The sequence below is a fragment of the Dermacentor albipictus genome, chromosome 3, assembly GCF_038994185.2.
Source record: "Dermacentor albipictus isolate Rhodes 1998 colony chromosome 3, USDA_Dalb.pri_finalv2, whole genome shotgun sequence".
Taxonomy (NCBI): Eukaryota; Metazoa; Arthropoda; class Arachnida; order Ixodida; family Ixodidae; genus Dermacentor; species Dermacentor albipictus.
The window spans coordinates 108,794,873-108,813,145 of NC_091823.1; the positions used below are offsets into that span (position 1 = coordinate 108,794,873).

Here is an 18,273-nt window from a genome sequence, read left to right on the forward strand (position 1 = left end):
GACTCCGGATTAATTTTGACCGCTTGGAGTTCTTTAATGTGCACCTATAAGTCTAAGTACACAGATGTTTTTGCATTTCGCCATCATCGAAATGTGGTCGCCGCCGCCGGGATTCGATCCCGCGACCTCGCGCTTAGCAGCGTAACACCGGAGCCACTAAGCAACCACGGCGAGTGAGACAGTTATATTTAATAAGTCATTGCAACTTTATATGCTGTTTCTTCTTGGCAATTTACCAGAATTATACCTTTATACAAGTCCGGTGACAAGCAGACATTCAATAACTACCGACTGACCTCTCTAACTTCTCACTCTTGCAAACTACAAGAAGATTTAATTTATAAATATAGACTGCCTAGACTGCCTGGAATCTAACAACGTGCTAAGCAAATGTCAACATTTTTTTCATCGTCGTCTCAGTGCCATAACTCAACTGGTTTAATTTGCGCTCGACATTGTTCAAGCATTAGATCTTGATGTACAGGTTGAGGCAATTTTCATAGATTTGTCCAAAGCAGTCGACACTGTGGTTCACCTTAAACTGCTGGGCAAACTCAGCCTTATCCTCGAAAATCCGAAGATTGTCGACTGGATAGACCGTTTCCTGTCTGATATCGCCCCCAATATGCGTATTATAAAGCTTTTAACTCTCGTTTTGCTCCCGCCTCGCCTGGTGTACCCCAGGTCACTCTCGTCTCCCCCCCCCCTACTTTTCTTTATACCTTACTTTATTAACTTGCCACAGAATATAACTGCTAATATACGTCTCCGCACTCCCGATTGCAGGCTATACCCTGAAATAACCCTCCTGGAGATCATGTTCTTAACGATGCATTCTCATTGTTTTGTTCAGGGTATGACAACGTAAGTATTAACTTTAGCAAAGTTACAATACTTCCTATACATCATTTACTAGATGTTCATCTCCTTCCCTTCTCTCGTACTCTTTCACTAATTCCTGCTAATTCCGTGCTACTAATTCCGTGCTACTAAAAGTACCCGAATATAAATACCTTAGACTTCACTCACAATTTGTCTACGAGCAAGCATATCGCAGTAATGGACCAAAATTTCCAAAGAGACCTGGCTACCTCCAATGCACTATTCGTGTGCCTCCTCAGGAAGCTAAACTGCTAACATAGGGATAACTGAATCCTCGAATATGCACCTACAGTCTCGAATCAATTTCAATAAAATAACACGAATAACATCAAGTCCGTACAAAAGCAAGCTGGACATTTTATCATCTGTAGATAGAACAGGGACTTTTTTCACCTTCATATGACCGATCTGAACCTAACACCTTTGTCAACGTATCGCCCCATTAAAAACTTAACATTTCTGCAAAGTCTAAATAACTCATCTGGCTGTATTTATTCATTAAGATAAATACATCAAGTTCACTGAACCTTCCCGTCCCGTAGCTCTCACAGCCTAAACGGTTTAACGTTTTAACCTAGAGCCGACGTGCACAAACACGGCTTTTTCTTTTTCTTTTAGCAACTTATCATTACAATTTTTTGCCTAAACAGTTGTTCGTTCATTGCCATTGACCGTATTTTTTTGTTTGCTTGGAATTAATATGTGACGTTATCTCTACTCCTACGAAATCCCCAGCGGGGCTATAGTGTGTAAAAATAAATTAATTAAAGTGCACGAGTATTCTTTTAAAGCACTTCACCGCCATATAATTGCTGCAGCCACAGCAGGCAATCATGTCGCCACATGCTCCGCAGCAAAACACCATAGCAGCTGCGTCACCGCCGAGGGTGAACGAAATTATCTGCGAGCTACAGTCTGAGCCAATTGAGATGGCAGGTCGCTTCTCAGATTCTGGAACCTTCCTTTAAGTTTCCAAGGGGTAATGCACAAGTCGACAGGAGGCTACAGCGCTTCTTGAACGCTGCGAGCGGCTGTTACACTGCCACAAGTCTTTTTCCCCTGCGGGTGTGTGCTCGCCGGCACTTTTACAACCTTACCTTTTTAGCCACATTTGTCCTTTAACAATTGTGGGCTAACCAACCGGGCACTACTTGTGGTAAACCCCTGCTTTTTTCCCTCCTTTTCTCCTTCTTTAGGCGACACCGCGGATTTGACTAAAGGCTTAAAAAGCCACATTACTGAGTGTTTGTAACCCGTCTGTACTCAACAACTTTCATCACTATTTCCTCCCTCTTTCGTTTTTACCCTATCATACCAGCAGGCATACCATCCGCATACTGAGCCTTGCCGAATTGTATCACATAGTGGACGGTAAGTGATCGCCCTCTGTTTCAGACAAAACAAGAAATCGCGCTTTCGAACTGTTTATTTCTGAAATAAATATTCAAAAGACAACGCAAGATAATTTACATTGCCAAGAAGTGACAGAGTGTCGAGAAGAAAAAAAAAACACAACAACATAGCGCTCTCGCGCCCTCTGACCAGTAGGTTCTGGGCATCATACATAGTACATCATTAATACAGACACAAGTTGGGCTATGGGAGAGCACAGCTACATATTTTACACTTGGAAACATCTAAATCTAGTACATTGCTTATAATGCTTATATAGACAGAGCAAATGGCACTTCTCAAGGAGCGCCTCAACAGTAAATGCTTGCTCAATTAAGGCAAACTACATTGATGGTGTAAAGCAACACTGCATTATCATTTAATGAAAGAGCATGACATGTGCACATACAATATTTGAAATAACAGTAGTGCGATAAGAAAAAAAAAACGAGGAATCCCTACACATCTCGCGAATAATATTCAAACCGAAAATGATGTAGCTTTTCAAAACACAAGGTAACAAATTGTACATTGCGACAGCCATCACACTTAACGTCAGCGGATGCACACTTATCCGCACCTTGGACACAATGAAAGATTTTAGGCAAGTGTATATAACATCAAAATTCACTTGTCTTTACACTTCGACAGCGACAGTGACACAGCAAATTACACGTTTGCGTTTGAGAAAGAACACTCGACTTCCATTTTCTGTCACGCGAGTACCTCTAATATTTTTCAAGGATCGTAGTGGCCAACGTAGACAACTGTGGTTATCAACAAGACTGCGATTTGGATAAAGCCACAACAGCTTTTACACGAGCAACCGAAAAATGAGACACACATACGTTTTATTCGCAGACTGTGATTATATTTGACGATAAGAGCACGAATGAGGACAGACATCGAGTTCGAGAAGGGTGAGCGCGATTGTGCGAGATTTTCTCTCTCGTCTCGCGACGTGACGTAACGAGATATTTGTGAGGACGTGCGCAAGTGCCGCGTCTCATAATTGGTCGACGAACGCGGATTTTTTTTTTCTTTGCACACGAGGAGGTTGTGGAGAATAACTGACGTTCAAATTCACATTATTCACATTTAGAGTCATACACGTACGTGCGTATTCCCCCATGACGTCATTCTCTGCCATGATTCCTCGATCATACAACGAAAATCACTTATAGTGAACCCGTTGCGCGGCTGGGTCAATGGCTCTTATGCGCTATGCTTCAGCCATAGGTAAAGGAGCGTGTGAGAACATATCACTTTTTTTCGGCATGGGAGCCCTGGTCGCTCAAGGGTAATGTCTACAATACAAACCGTCCCGGAAGATTTTAAACATTGCGGTATGTTTGTGTATTGCGCTTATCTATGTCCCATGTTTGCATGGGCCGTTCCAACTGCTTCCCGTGTTGTCAACACATTTGATACGTAACAATGAACTTGCGTAAATGTACAACACATTTTAACACCACCAGTGTTTAGGAGCGTTCAATGCGTAAGGCAGAGTACGGTACGGGTTATCGTGCATTGGTCCCAGTGTTTTGAAAGGCTGTTTTCATCCTCCTCTGGACTGTTATATAACTGCCAGATGACAAAATATGGCATATCACAAAACAAAAACTCATTCTTGTTTTCGTGTAAACGATATGTGCAGTGCCACTCGTACGTGGGCAAAAACGCACAAGCATAGATGAGATGTGTGCAAGCTGGCGAATAAACAACTAGACTAAGGCAGTGCAAAAGGTCTTGTTAAAACATGAAAACACTACAGACATGCCTCGAGTGATACAGAGAGGCAAGACTAGATGAGAAACACATTCAGTCAGATCTTAGCAGCGCAGTAAGTCTCTCAAAGCACTTTCGATAAGTACAAATATCGAACAAAATCGACCTCATTATGTTAACGTACAAATTCAATGAACACTGTTAATTGAGTTTCAGCTGATATGTTTTCTCTTGCCACATAGACTGGCTAACATTGTTAAAACTTACAGTCGTAGCATGCATTCAAATGATAAGAACGTGAGAAAATGAACAAGATGGCAACTGTAATGGTCTCCTAAAAAAAACAAAGGAAATAATGCGTGTATCGATGTATGACGTTGTGTTTTTCTTAAGGATTCGGATCCTTCAATGCAGCTTTATTGTCAGCGCAAGAAACGTAGCTGCGTAGAGAATCGCGCATGTGGTGTGGGGATTATTAATGCTTACGGTGTGCTGTAGTTCTCCATAGTACTGATTCTTCTGTCTATAACACGATTATAAATGCAAGTTATTATGTTCAGAAAAATAACCCTTGTCCACTAAACAGGCTCAGGGGCATGGTCTAAGAAAGCTGTACAAAAGTTAATAAATTACAGAAGGCTTGACAAGCAGGAACGGCGTGAAAAAACAACGCGAGTTGACGACACAGCGATACACACAACCAAACGCGCAATGCAGGAGATTCGAGGAAGTGTCTCCGCACTCCAGGCGCAACGAATGTAATAGTCCATACACAATTTAAAAAAAAATGGCGGGGTGGAGGGGGAGTAATAATTGCGCAACAAAAAACACCTTTAACAGAAACGGCGCACTTCTCACTGGAATGGCAAGAAAACAAAGCCCGCCTTGCTCGTTTAAAAATGTCCGTGCTCCAGCATTTTTCTCTTTTTTTGGTGAATTCCAGTATAGGCACTTCTAAAGCGGTGTCCACTCATTGTAAAGGCGGCTGTGGCTGCAGAAGCTTCCCTCCTGCCACCAGGAGTTCTTCCAGTCTTGCTCGTCTTCTTTGTCGTCGCGTGGCCGGACCGGGGGCAAACACTAAACAAAACTCAAGGGCGAAATCCGCTGTGAAACTCAACAACGCCAGCGACGTGGAGAGCCGTCGTTGGCACCTTTGGTTGAAGGAGGAGCGAGGCACGCGCGCACACACACACGCGCACGCGTGTGCACTGTAGCGAGGAGTAGGCACCAGGTCGCCTCCGGATATGACGTCATGGATAGGCTCCGCTCGTTGCTTAACGGATCATGAGGAACATGGCGCACGACAGGACCATCCCGACAACCTGCGAGAAGCAAAAGAAACGCCATAGCGTTACGAGCTGTTCTTTCAAGTGCGCAGCATACACCAGGCACGTAAAGAGAGAAGAAACGTGGGAACAATGTATTGTTCTGCAAAAGCCTGGGCGATGCAGTAAGAGGAATGACCAACTATTAGCGAACTAAACGATACTGAAACCGATACTAGAACATTATGAGCACCGGCCTTTTCAAGCAGACGTGTATCACACTTGTGGCATAGAGCGCAGCAGACGGTTAGTTCAACTAGAAGCAGCATAGCCTTACGCGTACAATACACCTAATAAAACAAGGAATGGACTAAAAGGGAACAAGGCAACAGCATTTTTCGCCCGTGTGGTTTTCTACCGCTGGTGTCGAACTTAATACCTATCAGGCCAGCAACAGATTCAGTTTCCAAAAGAGGTCGAAGTCGAAATTTGAGAGCAAAACGTTGGGTTCGCGCCTTGCCACGTATAAAATGAGCTTTCCCTTTTGTTCTTTACATTGATATCACTTCAACTGAGCCTTTCTGTGCTAAACTGACTATTCGAGAGCGTGTTCTTACAGGGTCGTTAGCAGAATATAACGAAGTAATTTAACACTCCCTTTGCAGCAAATCGGGTGAGATTGTTAGGAATACGCGTTCCTGCACCTGTGGGATTTAGCCTGGCTTAAGAGCTCTTCTGCCATGTAGAAACAAGTTCGAATAAAAAGAGCATTGATGAATTACATACGGTGTGTTGACATTTCTCTGCTTTCGTGAAGCATGAACATCGACGATTGAGCGAGCATTCACAAACGAGTACCGCTGTGTTAACTCCGTTAAACAAAATGTAATGTTTATTCTACATGTTTTAGAGTTGCTTTTGATGACTGTGCAACTTAAGTGAACATTAAACGTTTAATTCGATCACAAGCAAACTTTGGTGCTCATTTGGGTAATAAACAAAGGTATTCAGCTCTAAGGAATATTGCGTGTAGCGCAAGAAGAGGCCGCATGAAAAGTCGTCACCATGTTTCGTGCTGGACTATCAGTTGAATTATGATATGAGAAAGCCTTCTTAATCAAACCACAGCTTTTTCTTTTGCTCCATTTCATTTTCTTATTGCTGAAAAAGGAACAATGTGTTCGTCTGAACAAAATAAAGAAACACTTACTAAAAGGCAGGAGATGCCGATTCCTATTCCACCTACAATGACAGCGTGTCCCTTGACGAAGTCCCGGACTTTTTCGTGACAGCTCTGTAAAAGTCAAAGAGAGGTAAGTGGATGTGAGTTTTGGCATTGCAAAAAGAACTTTACCAATTATCTACCCGGTGCAAGAAAAATCTAAATAAAGTAGCTTGGAAGAGGGCCTCACAAGTAGCCATCTAAATGCAATAACTGACAGACAAGCTATCACTGGTTTCCAAGGTAGACGATGCTTGCGTCAGCGTTCGTGGCCCTGCTACCCATTTTGTCGTATCCACAATATCATGCGGTTTCTGAAAGCATTTCAAAGCTGTACTCTGTTTCTCAAGCACTGATCGGCAACTCTCGCCCCATGAGGGTTTATTTTGGAAGAAGTTGCACAACAGACGACGACACATAGGACTAGACAGCAGGACAGGTGCCAGCATTATCTGTCATCTTTCGAATAATCCCTTCAAACTCAACCATGAGAGTTTATTTTGAGAAATGCGATTCTAATACATCCGGAGCCTGCGAAAATAATCTCCTGTGCGACTGCTTGAAGATGCCACAACTAAAGAAGCACAGTCATGACATCTAGCATGCTCTAGAGGACTGACGTTATCTTATGCAAGATACTTGGTGCGATAAGTAAGCAATAGTGAAGACACTCACGTCCATGTAAGTGTCCCGGTCCGTGGGATTCTTGGAGCAAGCATGAAGCCACTCCTTTTTCATGCAGCACGACTCCGGCACTTGATGGTTCGCGTTGAAGTGCGAGTTCTTGAGCTGCCAGATTCGGTACGGTTCAGTTTTCGCTTGTAGTCGGACGCCACAGCATTGGAACTGCAGAAAGAGAAATCGATATAATGAGTTGACACCCTGAACTCGCCTTCAGATGGAAGCAGTTATGCTTGGCAAAAGTTATTTCGTTTGATGTTGAATTCAGAAATAGCCGTAAACACAACGAAATATCCTAGTCCTAATGTGTGCTCTGAATGCGACTCATGTTCTGATTACTATCTGGTCAAGTCGTCCGAGTTCTATATATTTCAATTTCAGACATATCGCCAATGATTCCATTGCTCCGGCGGGACCACGTGACCCCGTCGTTAGCCTGCCCTTGCAGGAAAGTATGTCATAGAAAGTGTAACTTTCGGCATCGCCTGCGAGCACAGATTCGCTGCTTTCTGTTCGTCTTATGCCTTTAATTCTTGATTCCTACACACCGAGATATTGGCGGTCACTTGGAAGGTACACGTTTCAAAATCTTAACTTACGTGCTGCTGCACTGCGTCCCATGCATCCGTGACGACGGAGTCGTTCTTGTAGGAGGGAATGGACATGACCATTTCTTGGTACATCCGGTCGTCCACCTGAAAAGTACCAAATTGAAGGAGAACACATGAAACTGCTGTAGCTGTAGAGGATTACGCAACCGTGAAAGCAATAAATGCTGCACGGCAGTACACGCTCGCTTATCTCAGTTCATTTGCGTATAAGAAGGAGCTGGTAACATTATGTTACTCGTGACATTGCTAATTATGCACCTACCTGGCACTATAATTTAGCGCTGGTATAAGGTCCCGAGATCACTATATCCAGCATGCATTCCCGGGTCAGAATTTAATTCCCTTGGATAACTATGGTAATTCTGCCTAAGCTTTGCACCAGTCCCTATGCCCGTCTGTCATCTGCCATATTTTGACATCCTCATCTTCGTGCTCACATACGTTTACCTGAGTAGGATTTAAATGTAGAATATTTGAGCAGCGCTTGCTCTTGTGAATAAAGTTCTCGAATAAAGTTCTCGAGTTGCTGGACTAAAACAAAAAAGACATTCTCGCTAGAATGAAGTTTGCCATTCATTAAAAGTGACCGTAATTCACTGCCAGATAAACAAAACGAGAAACTGTAATCATGTGCTCTTCTATGAAGGCTTCGCGTAAATAAACACACTATAATATTAATTACTACCTCTAAGTATGGCTCTTGCTTACGATAACCACTGATATTGCTTACCTCATTCCTGAAGACGTATCCTAATATGCCTCCGACGAGCATTGTGATGAATATCATGAAGAGTATTATGAAGTACTGGAAAGAAATGAAAAAGGAGACAATTAACAACGGTAGGCGACGGACACTGGGAAAGACCAAAAAAGCAAGAATGTGTTCATAAAGTGAATGGCTATAAAAAAGACTCTTTGTAGCATTTCAAATGCTATTTGTTAGCCACCGTACCCTTTTCTACACAGTCGTGCGGGACTGTGTGCTAATAAAAGCCACTCCGTGCACTCACACTAGGATTTACTAACACTGGTTCCCATTTCTTAAAGAAACGTACACGTTCTTGTGAATTTTTGCGCAATTCTACAAAACTATAGGCTGTTGATATCGTTGGACTTACCGATCTAACCAAACATTTCATGTTTACGATCGAGGCATGTTTGCTTATTCATTCACTGTAACATACTTTATTTCCCTCAAAGGCAGTGAGCATCAGGAATCGAAGTAACATGTTGTTGTTGTTGTTGTTGTTGTTGTTGTTGTTGTTGTTGTTGTTGTTGTTGTTGTTGTTGTTGTTGTTGTTGTTGTATTGCGGCACTGCCATTTTTCCTTCCTGTCAAACATACGCTTCGCATGCTATTCTCCATCCCCGAGGTTCCAATGTTCGTGGAGCATCGCGAACACACGTTCAGGGCGAATGACATTGCTCATTGTCCCCAATCCTGCCGGCGCCGCACGTAGCAGTTTACGGCGGCAGAGCATTTCGCTATAAGACAAGGGCGAGCAATTCAAGACTCGCTGCTCGAAAACAATAAGGCAGAAGGCGCTCGAGACAATAAAGAGGCATGCCCACTCGCGCTGGCCATTTGTTGACCGCGTCTCTCAGTTCGTTTCCATGTCGACAAAGGTACAACAAATAACTCGGCGTGCCTGCACGAGTTCGAGCACGCCACCCGCAGCCTACGGGCTCGGGCAGAACGAGTCGGGAGCATTCCCAGATCAATATGCGAGCACGATTCCGAGAAATTACCTCTCCGTGGGTGGGCGCGGGTCGATGCTACAGAAGCCGTTGAGGCCCGCGGATTTCGGACCGCGACCGCACGCTGCCATTGGTCGCTTGCGCCGCAAAGTGTTTCGGCCCGCGGCCTGCGATCGTTTCTCAAAGCGGCAGGACGAGGAGGAAGCGGGGGTCACCGAAGGACGATGCACTCATTTGCCGCGTCCCGACCGAGGCCATGTCGCAACGAACTTTCTCGGATACGCAGAACGCGCTCGTTCGATAATCGCTCGATTAAAGACCACTGGCCGCGGAACCGTCGAGAGTGCCGTGACGGCGTTTCACTCTCCTTGCAGAAGCGTTACACGCATCGGAGTTGTTTGAGGCAAAGCTAAGAATAGGTTGTTGTTTTTTTCTCGCTGCGCATGGTAACACTTATACACTCGATGCCCAATGGGGAGCCCTCGCTGACAAGGTCAAATATCGCTTACTGCAAAATGAAAAAAAAAAACGCAAGCTGGAGAAAAACGTTTCTTTTCTTAACCTTTATGATGGTATGTTCTGGATCAACACTGCCGGAGAGGTCGTTTGCGTGACTCCATGCATTCAGACACTATCTTTGGCGTACGGACATGTGGGTCGCAGGGAAAACTTACCGTGAGAAGCATGCACTTGATCTCCTTGAAGGCGCCGAGGCAGCCGAGGAAGGAGATTATAGTGACGACGACCCCGGTGGCGATGAGAATGGACGCCGAGCTGACGTACAGGTCCGTGCCCAGGAGCCGCTCCATGAAGGACCGGTCGGCCAGGGTCCAGATGCCCACCGCGAACACCACCACTCCGCCAACCTGGGTGTTTGCAAGGTGGTACATGAGCCAAGTGGTTACACACTTGAGCGCTGCGTCTCTCATTGCCCACATCTTTGCCTATGACTTTGGCTACGCAGTACTTTACAGGGAACATAGCTTTGCCACGGAAGATTCATTCGCTGGGAACATCGACAGCCCCTCCAAAATGCTTTCACGTCAGTTTTATTTCCTAGGGATTAGCGCAAACTAAAACAGAGCGAAGGGAAGACACACACCAGCAATTGTGCTGCATTTTATCCGTCTCCCATTGTGTATTTATCACCGAAGCTGGATTCCTCAGGACGGAATACTATAAAAACAATGAGTGGTGACCCTGCTGCAAACTTGTACTATGCATTTTGCTCGGTGCCTCGAAGGCCATGCTAGAAATCCGGGTGGGTGGCTTTCTACAGTGACCTACATGCTATGTGGGTCATGGCAGAATGCCATTCATGTTAATTGGCTTTATTTCTGTTGCGCTAAATAAGTGCAGGAAAAGCTCTCTTGTTTGTCAATACGAACCTAGTCAAGGCAACAAGCTGTTTAAGTTGTGAAACATTACCCGCAGCCATGGTGCCCTCTCCAGTAAGCTCGAGGAGCTTAGTAATGCTGTGCGGGCAACGTCCCTAATTTTTAGAATGAGCAACGTTGCGCCGATTGAAACAGAGCAGAATTGATTGTGCACAATTAGCGAATACCTTCCATTCCCCGGCCATTATGATCCCTTCAAACGACCTCGAGCTTTACAAAGCGCTGTACAAAAGACTTGCGTCTGCGTCGGCTTCGATGCTTCACATTCCCACTGCAGAATATACCACCCTGAAATAAATGCGTTTTTAATCGCTAGACGTTTATTTCGGCGTCATGTATTCCATTGTCAGGACAGTTCTTGCACCCTGGTGCTCGGGCAGTCTTTCCTTGCGTCTGACTCAGTGACCCAATTTACGCACCGGTGAACGGCGGCTACGGTCGACTTTTCGCTCGTGATTGTTTACCTGCCACGCATCAGTTCGTGTGTAAAATGACGCCAGTTTGGCCAAAATTAAATATGTAGTCTATTATTCATGCCACTTATATTACCCGTTAAACCGCACTGCCACAGTACTAATTTCGGGTTCAGGCAGTACCGTTATCATATTTATTATTGCGTCTTTGTATAATCTAACCAAGCGCGCAGACAAGCCGTCTACAAAGTATACGTTTACAGCTTGCAGTTGTGCCATTTCGCTTTCCCATAAACACCTCTACTTAGGTTCCTCTGCTTGAGTACAACCACGCTGACCTTTAGATCGCCGTATTGTTCTCAGCCACCACGAAGATCAGGCTCGCAGACATGTGGGACGCAATGCCACTACAACGCTCCCTTACTGTGCAAATGTTCCGACTTTGCGACGCGTGGACCATGGCCCCTCGCGTCACAGGCTTACAAAGCGACGCGGGCACTGCTATGTTTCATGAAATCGAGTAGCCTCAGCGACCGATTATAGGCGTGAAGTTATGGACAACCGCACATATTCACACTGATAGTACCTTCTTCTCTCCCTCTGCTTTCTTTTCTTCTCTTATACCCCTTCCCCTTTGTAGGGCAGCAAACCGGACGTGGGTCTGGTTGACCTCCCTACCTTTCTTTCCTTCTTTTCCTCCTCCTCCCACTTTGCCTCACACTATCTTTCAATTCCTCTTTCCCCACAAGAACCACTTCTCTCAATGGCGGCGCGCTGCCATCTGCCCGCCTCCCAAACTTCAATCCTAAAGATGTTCCCATCGCCCTGCCGAAGCTGTTCCTTCTTATTTTATTTCTCCTCTTGCACCTACTCGGCGCCTCTGCGGTGGGCATCGTCGCAATGTGCATCGACAGAGACCACGCGGCAGCAACTAGGAGAGGACAGACATCACTGAACGGGGCCCTGCAGTACACAGGCCCAGATAGTTGGCGTCTCATCGTCTGCTCCTTGGTCTATAAGAGCCGCCTCATCGAAAGAGCACGGGGGCGCCAGCAGGGAGGGACGAAGGCACAGGCATGCCCATCCCCGGGACCCCGATCACTCCATTTTTAATGTCGCTTGCCCGGGATCGCCGGGCCAGCCAGGTCGGCTCGGCTAGGGGACCACACCCAAAGTAAAAAAAAAAAGGAAAAGAAAAACGAAGCACACGACGTTGGGCCCACATCCACGAGTAGCACGCTCTCGCTCTCGCTCTCTCTCTCAAACCTCGTCATCGAATCTGCGCCGCTCGCTGTTACCCACGGCCCGCTCTGTCCCCCGCTCCGAAACCGCATGGCTCGCGTCCTCCTCCTACAGCTGGGCCCGGCCCGATTTCCCGGCGCGCAGGTACAGCCTCTCGCTTTCGCAAAGCCCTTCATTACGCCGGTGTCGTCCCAGCCTCGGCTCTCTTTCCTTCTTTCTCACCGCGTCTCGCTCTCCGGATTTGCCTTTCGACAAGCTGTGCGCGAACGCGTGTGCTGCGCTCCTTTTATAAGCCGTTTCAAAAGGGCACGTTCCTTCGGCGCTCCGCGTGGAAGATCGCGCCCGTGGCTGACCTTTATTAACTGGAGCGCTGTCGTGGTTTATTTATGCTTTGCCTGCACGCGGGCTCGAACGTGCAAAGTCGTAATCAGGACCCGGACGGTATCGCGGAGACGTATATCAATGGAACATGGGCCCTGTGAGGGACGCCAGATGCGCGCACACATGAAGACTTGGGCTAACGAATGTGCAGCGCTATTCTTTCGCTGCGACTGGGAGGGCGTGGGGAAAGGATTACGTCTGATTTTCCAATTTTTTTTTTTGTCTCGTGTGCATTCTAACGACATCGTGAAGCGAAGCGAACTGGTTCCCTCTACAAAATTAAATGCAAAGAAAAAAAAAACACGCTCCACATTAGGCGCGAAATGCTCGGCAATGACGACAGTCAACACCGCGCTGCAAATGGCCCACAGCCACTTACTTTTATCCCATCTTTATTTCTCTTCATTACACTTCTCTCGCATACCTCGCGTTCCGACCATGTCATATCCTTGGGTCAACAGTTCTCAGGGGCTTCGACTTTCATGTGCGCAATTTATACTGTTCCCAGCTCAGCGCTTTGACCAGACACGGCTCGAAGTGTTCACTTTATTTACCTCATGCAATAAACTGTTCTCAAGGGGCCTGATTTCTTTCCTGCATTTCTTTCGAATGCGTCACGGCACGTACGCCGGTGGTTTTTCTCTTTCGTTACGCTCCCTTGACTCAAAACCAGAGTCGAGCCAACGACCTCAGAACATCTCGTGATCCCCTATCGTCGCGGGGTTTACACTCGCTTCTTGATCGCAACCTCGACTGCCCCGTGCGGGGTAATCGAGCGTGCTAAAGCACCTGGGTGTCCCGAAGCAACATGTTTCATTAACGCTCTTCTATGGTACGCTGGCTTTGCGCAACCTTCGGCACGACAAAACGGTGATTTATAACCGAGTTTACGCGACGACAACGCGCCGACGTTTTGTACAGTCCATAACCTTCACCGATCCACGCGCCGAGCTCAAGGGGAAGGATACCAAAAAAAAAAAGATCCTAATAAATTTACGAAGGCCGGCCGCTTAAAAATTAATCCACATACACCCCGAAGACGCAGACGTTCCTCCAACGTATCGAAACATGCATATTTCCTTCGAATCGGGCTTTTTTTTTTTTTGCCTCATCAATTCTACGACGACATTTCGACACGTGTTTCTCTCTTCGAGCCGTTTTTCTCATTCTACTCGTGGCGATCGTACGCGGGCTATAGCAGAAGACCGCGGCCTCGTCGCACCAACAGCGATAACAGAAAGGTCGTTCCTCCTTTTGCAAGAAGAAAATAAATAAATCATTGTATCTGAACACCGACGATCATGTGTGATGCAAGAGGACCCCGCGCCATCGCATCACGCAGTCCCTCAAGCATCCTAATTGCTTCGAGCGTCGTCGAGCACGTCTTTCCACGGGGAGATTCAGTATAGTAATACCGGCAGAGGGGGTTAGCGCTCTCTCGCACCAGAGAAACGAGAGACAAACAGCGGGACCACGAAGGCAAAAAAAAAAAAAAAAAGTGGGGGAAAGAAACACACAAAGAAAAAAAACAACGAAAGAAAGAAATGGTAGGAGGAGACCTTAAAAAGAAACAAACAAACAAAAAACGCGATAGTTGGCGATACGGGGAAGCAAAAACAAGTCGGAAAAGAAGTTTCGCGTGTCGAAGGAAAGAAATAAACGTAGAAGGAGGATCCGTCGGCCTCTTGATTACGTGGGAGGGTGCCGAATAAAGTGCCGAGGTGCGCGCGTGCCTCTTTACCCTTGAGCGAAACGGAATCCAGCGCATATCGCCGATCTCTCTCGGCCAAGCGCATGCGAAGTTGAAGCGGCGTGAATGAGGAAGGGGGGGGGGGGGGGGGATAATGCAGCCGGCCAGTATTTCATTTTTTTTTTTCAAAAAAAGTCAAGGTCTCCAGACGCGTTCGCGGGTCGTCCTTCCGGTTGGCGGCGCAGCGAAAGCCTGTGCGTCGAAGAGACCCTTACAGGGGCGAAAAGCGGCCGCTCGCACTCATGCTTTCGTTTAGGCTTCCTCAAATTTTTAGAAGCTAAAGAGCCCCGGAGACTGAGAGGGCCAACGCTTTTTTATATCCTGCTCTTTTGGCGCCAGGATTTAAAAAGCGGATATATATAAAAGGATATATATACTGCAAGGGCACGTATATACCCTTGCAGTAGCTTTAGGGGACACCTACAACTCACAGAATGCCTTAGAGGATTATGACAAAAACTGCGCAGGCACTATTGAATTTAATAAAAAGGAGGCGGGCGGGGGAGATCACATTCATGATTTATCAACCCTTTAGCTTGGTTTTCTAGCACAGATGAAATTCCAAAAGCATGGCGACAATACATGTCAGCGCTAACAAGAAAGCTGAGTGTACTTTGTCTATACGACTTCAACCCAAAAGTAAAAGAAGAAATAACACACTGTGCAACGTAAGTAACCAATACTTCGACGTTGTGAGTTACAAGCATTGCGAGAAAGCCTCTTTACTTGGCGAAATGGTTCTGCACTGCAATCTGCGTGTCAGAGCCGCAAGGATTCTTTCAAATCTTTTCTGCTCACAGTGAGGGAAAGAATCCCGATGCTGCCTTTATTCCCCAATCTTTTCTGAGCAGGTAAACGACTCTATCGAGGGGCGGCACGGTCTCAAATTTGAAAAGCCGGTGTGCTGATAAAATTGGCATTCAAATAACTTTCCTAAGTCATTCCTGCAGACTACCTTGCGATCGTACTCAAGGGTATCTCAAGCGACTAACCGAACTGCACCTTACGCATGTTTTTTTTTTTTCAAAGAAAAACAAGGTGGCGCTCAAGATAAAATATAATGTTGCGGTCGTTACAGTAACAATGTCAAGGATCGGGTGAAGAGCAGTACTCACCATGATGATGAAGTTGGCCACGAAGAGTGCATACTTGACTACTTTCCCGCACCCCTCCAACATTCTGGTATCTGTGAGACAAGGCAAAAGAAAGAGGCAAGATTTACTCGGCACGAAGTCACCACACCCTCCACTCGCTCGAAATCGACTTACAAAACAGATCGCATTACTCTTGGCTGCGTAACTGCTTATAGAAACCCACGAAACATTTTGACAAAGCACAAAACAACACTTGCTCAAAACGTCTGGCAAATAATACGGGATTGGAACAACCCCGAAGATAATTTGTTTCCCCGTCCGAGTTTCCTTCAGGCTGAAATTGAAATGGACGGAGAAATTTGAGGGCACAAAAAAAAACACGACAAACAGAAACATATCCTTGAACAGCCTCAAACCGCACAACGCGGCAGGAGGTAAACAAAGGATGACACCGTCGCTGTTTCCGCGAGATAGAGAGTGACGTAAACAGCGGGACATATTAAAGCGAAGCAAAACGCAAGCGGAGGAAACGTAATCAGACCGATATCGTAATGCGATGGCCCGGTATTTTTAGCCGCACCGCTCGTCGCGGCACTCGGGCGTGGTCCTTTCCTGTGCGAGGAAGGAACAATCAGAAACGTCGGGGACCTCCGCAAGTCACAAAGATTGATGCCGGCTTCGTTCCCCCCCCCCCCCCCCACAGCCCCTTCGCCAAGCTCGACGGCCACTACAACCACCCTCCCACCCAGAATAGGAAATGCGGCCATCCCTGGAATGTACGCGTCGGCGGAGGCCTGCCTGCGACAAGGTCTCTCGTTCAAGGATCGTGCGCTGACAAGACCCCGTGCGCGGGAAGATCGATGTCGGTGAATTATGGCCACACCGTCCGAGATTAGCGCGGGGGCTCGGCGCGGAGCTTCTTGCGGAAGTGTCTCGAGCGAGCGGGATACAGGAGAGGTTCATTTGGTTTATTGGGCGACGGACGGTGATGAATGGAAGATGAGATACGTCTTCTTTGTCACTTGTTATCGGTGAGTTCTTGAGCCAAGCGACGGGGAGCGAGAGCCCGTATTTATCTAATTGTGTATATGAATCATTAGCGCACAGCTGTCAAAATTTCTCTTTCCAGTCTCTCGTGTTTGTAATGTCCGCGCTGCCATCAAGAATCAAATTCAACGTAACCCAGGCGGCGAGTTCTTATACTAGAAATGAACGAATATATTTCGTTGATTATACGAATTAAGAGAACAGACTGGCGTCGCAGGGCCAGCAAAAAAAAGAAAAAAAGAAATGAACCCGCTGAAAGCACTCAAATGTACTGAAGATTGGCAGTCTAAGATCACTTAGTCATGCAATGATCTGCATTCGGTTTTGGTTTGTTTAACAACTGCATTTATAACTGCACTTGGGGCATAAAAGAAAACACATAAGATAGAATAGACAGATATGCGCAGCTGCGCAAAGTGAGACTTGTATCCACTATTTCCAGGCGTCTTGTATTAACCGTAACACTCTTGCGTTTTCGTATTAGTGTTCTTTTCCCTGAATGTCAACAAAATGTATTTCAAAACTTCGGGGTTTCTTTAATTATTTTTATCGAATTCTAAATGTACGCGCTGTCGAAATCTAACGGTATGAAGGTAGGCGTCAAGTAATCACACGCCAAAACGTATACATCTCGTCAAACAAAATATGAATGCGAAAATATTTGGAAAAAGTGCCAGAGAAGAACTGCATTTTTTTTTATTTATGCCACCACCAGTACAACCAAACTGGTTTATTTAGCCGGCGTTCAAAAACGCCGCAAGTGACTGTCGCCGCCATTGCGACAGTAATGTGGCCTTAGCTGTGTACGACAAACGCGACAGCTAGGTTTCCCTCTTTCTATCTTTTTCGGTGCATAACGCAAATAAAATGGCACCGATATGTGCACTTGGTGTAGAGCTGAGACTTCTAGCGGCAGCAGGTACCGCATGAATTGTCTCACTCAAGTAGGGTGTGTTCCAATGGAACCGACCCCTGCCACTGAAAGGTTGGCTTCCTTCACTGAGGCCGAGTGCCGTGGCAGAGTCTTACTTACGGTCGCTTTACTCCCACCAGACTTACCGTATTAAAAGTTTAGTAAACGCTTTAATAGGGAGATGATATATCTGTCTTGCTAAAATACGGTGCTCAACGAAGGCTACCGTACATTTTCCTGCTGCAGCGTGCGAATCGTGCCAAGAGGCCTTGAACCCGGAAGAAGCCTTCGAAGGTCTCACTCTCGAAAACAACAGAAGTAGGTAGACGTCTGCACGCAGACGCTGTCACATCCTCCATTCTTTCACTGTTTTCTTGTTTGTCTTTAGAGACATTTAGCGACAGCTATTCCGCTCCTATTTTATCCCACCTTCTCTATTTCTCCCTCGCTAGTTTCTAAGAGACCCTTTCTCGAAATTTGAAGAGCGACGCTGTTTTAGGGTGCGACCGTCTTGAACCCCAGACGAACAAACACGTGTCCTGTCGTCGTATCGTCGGG

The 18,273-nt window shown here is 46.2% G+C and overlaps 1 protein-coding gene across 5 annotated transcripts in view; it reads right to left on the reverse strand.

The window, feature by feature from the left end:
* Nucleotides 1–2,290: 2,290 nt before the first annotated feature.
* The window catches only part of Tsp74F (Tetraspanin 74F), a 471,288-nt gene continuing 455,305 nt past the window's right edge, over nucleotides 2,291–18,273 (reverse strand). For all 5 annotated transcript variants that reach the window (XM_065439231.2, XM_070535925.1, XM_065439230.2 and 2 more), the window contains 7 exons: nucleotides 15,777–15,847; nucleotides 10,153–10,344; nucleotides 8,512–8,586; nucleotides 7,770–7,865; nucleotides 7,165–7,335; nucleotides 6,478–6,561; nucleotides 2,291–5,324 (listed from right to left, as the gene is read on the reverse strand). In XM_065439231.2, the coding sequence (XP_065295303.1) occupies nucleotides 5,277–5,324; nucleotides 6,478–6,561; nucleotides 7,165–7,335; nucleotides 7,770–7,865; nucleotides 8,512–8,586; nucleotides 10,153–10,344; nucleotides 15,777–15,839 (729 nt within the window). In that variant the 5' untranslated portion in view covers nucleotides 15,840–15,847 and the 3' untranslated portion in view covers nucleotides 2,291–5,276. The remainder of the gene's footprint in view (nucleotides 5,325–6,477; nucleotides 6,562–7,164; nucleotides 7,336–7,769; nucleotides 7,866–8,511; nucleotides 8,587–10,152; nucleotides 10,345–15,776; nucleotides 15,848–18,273) is intronic.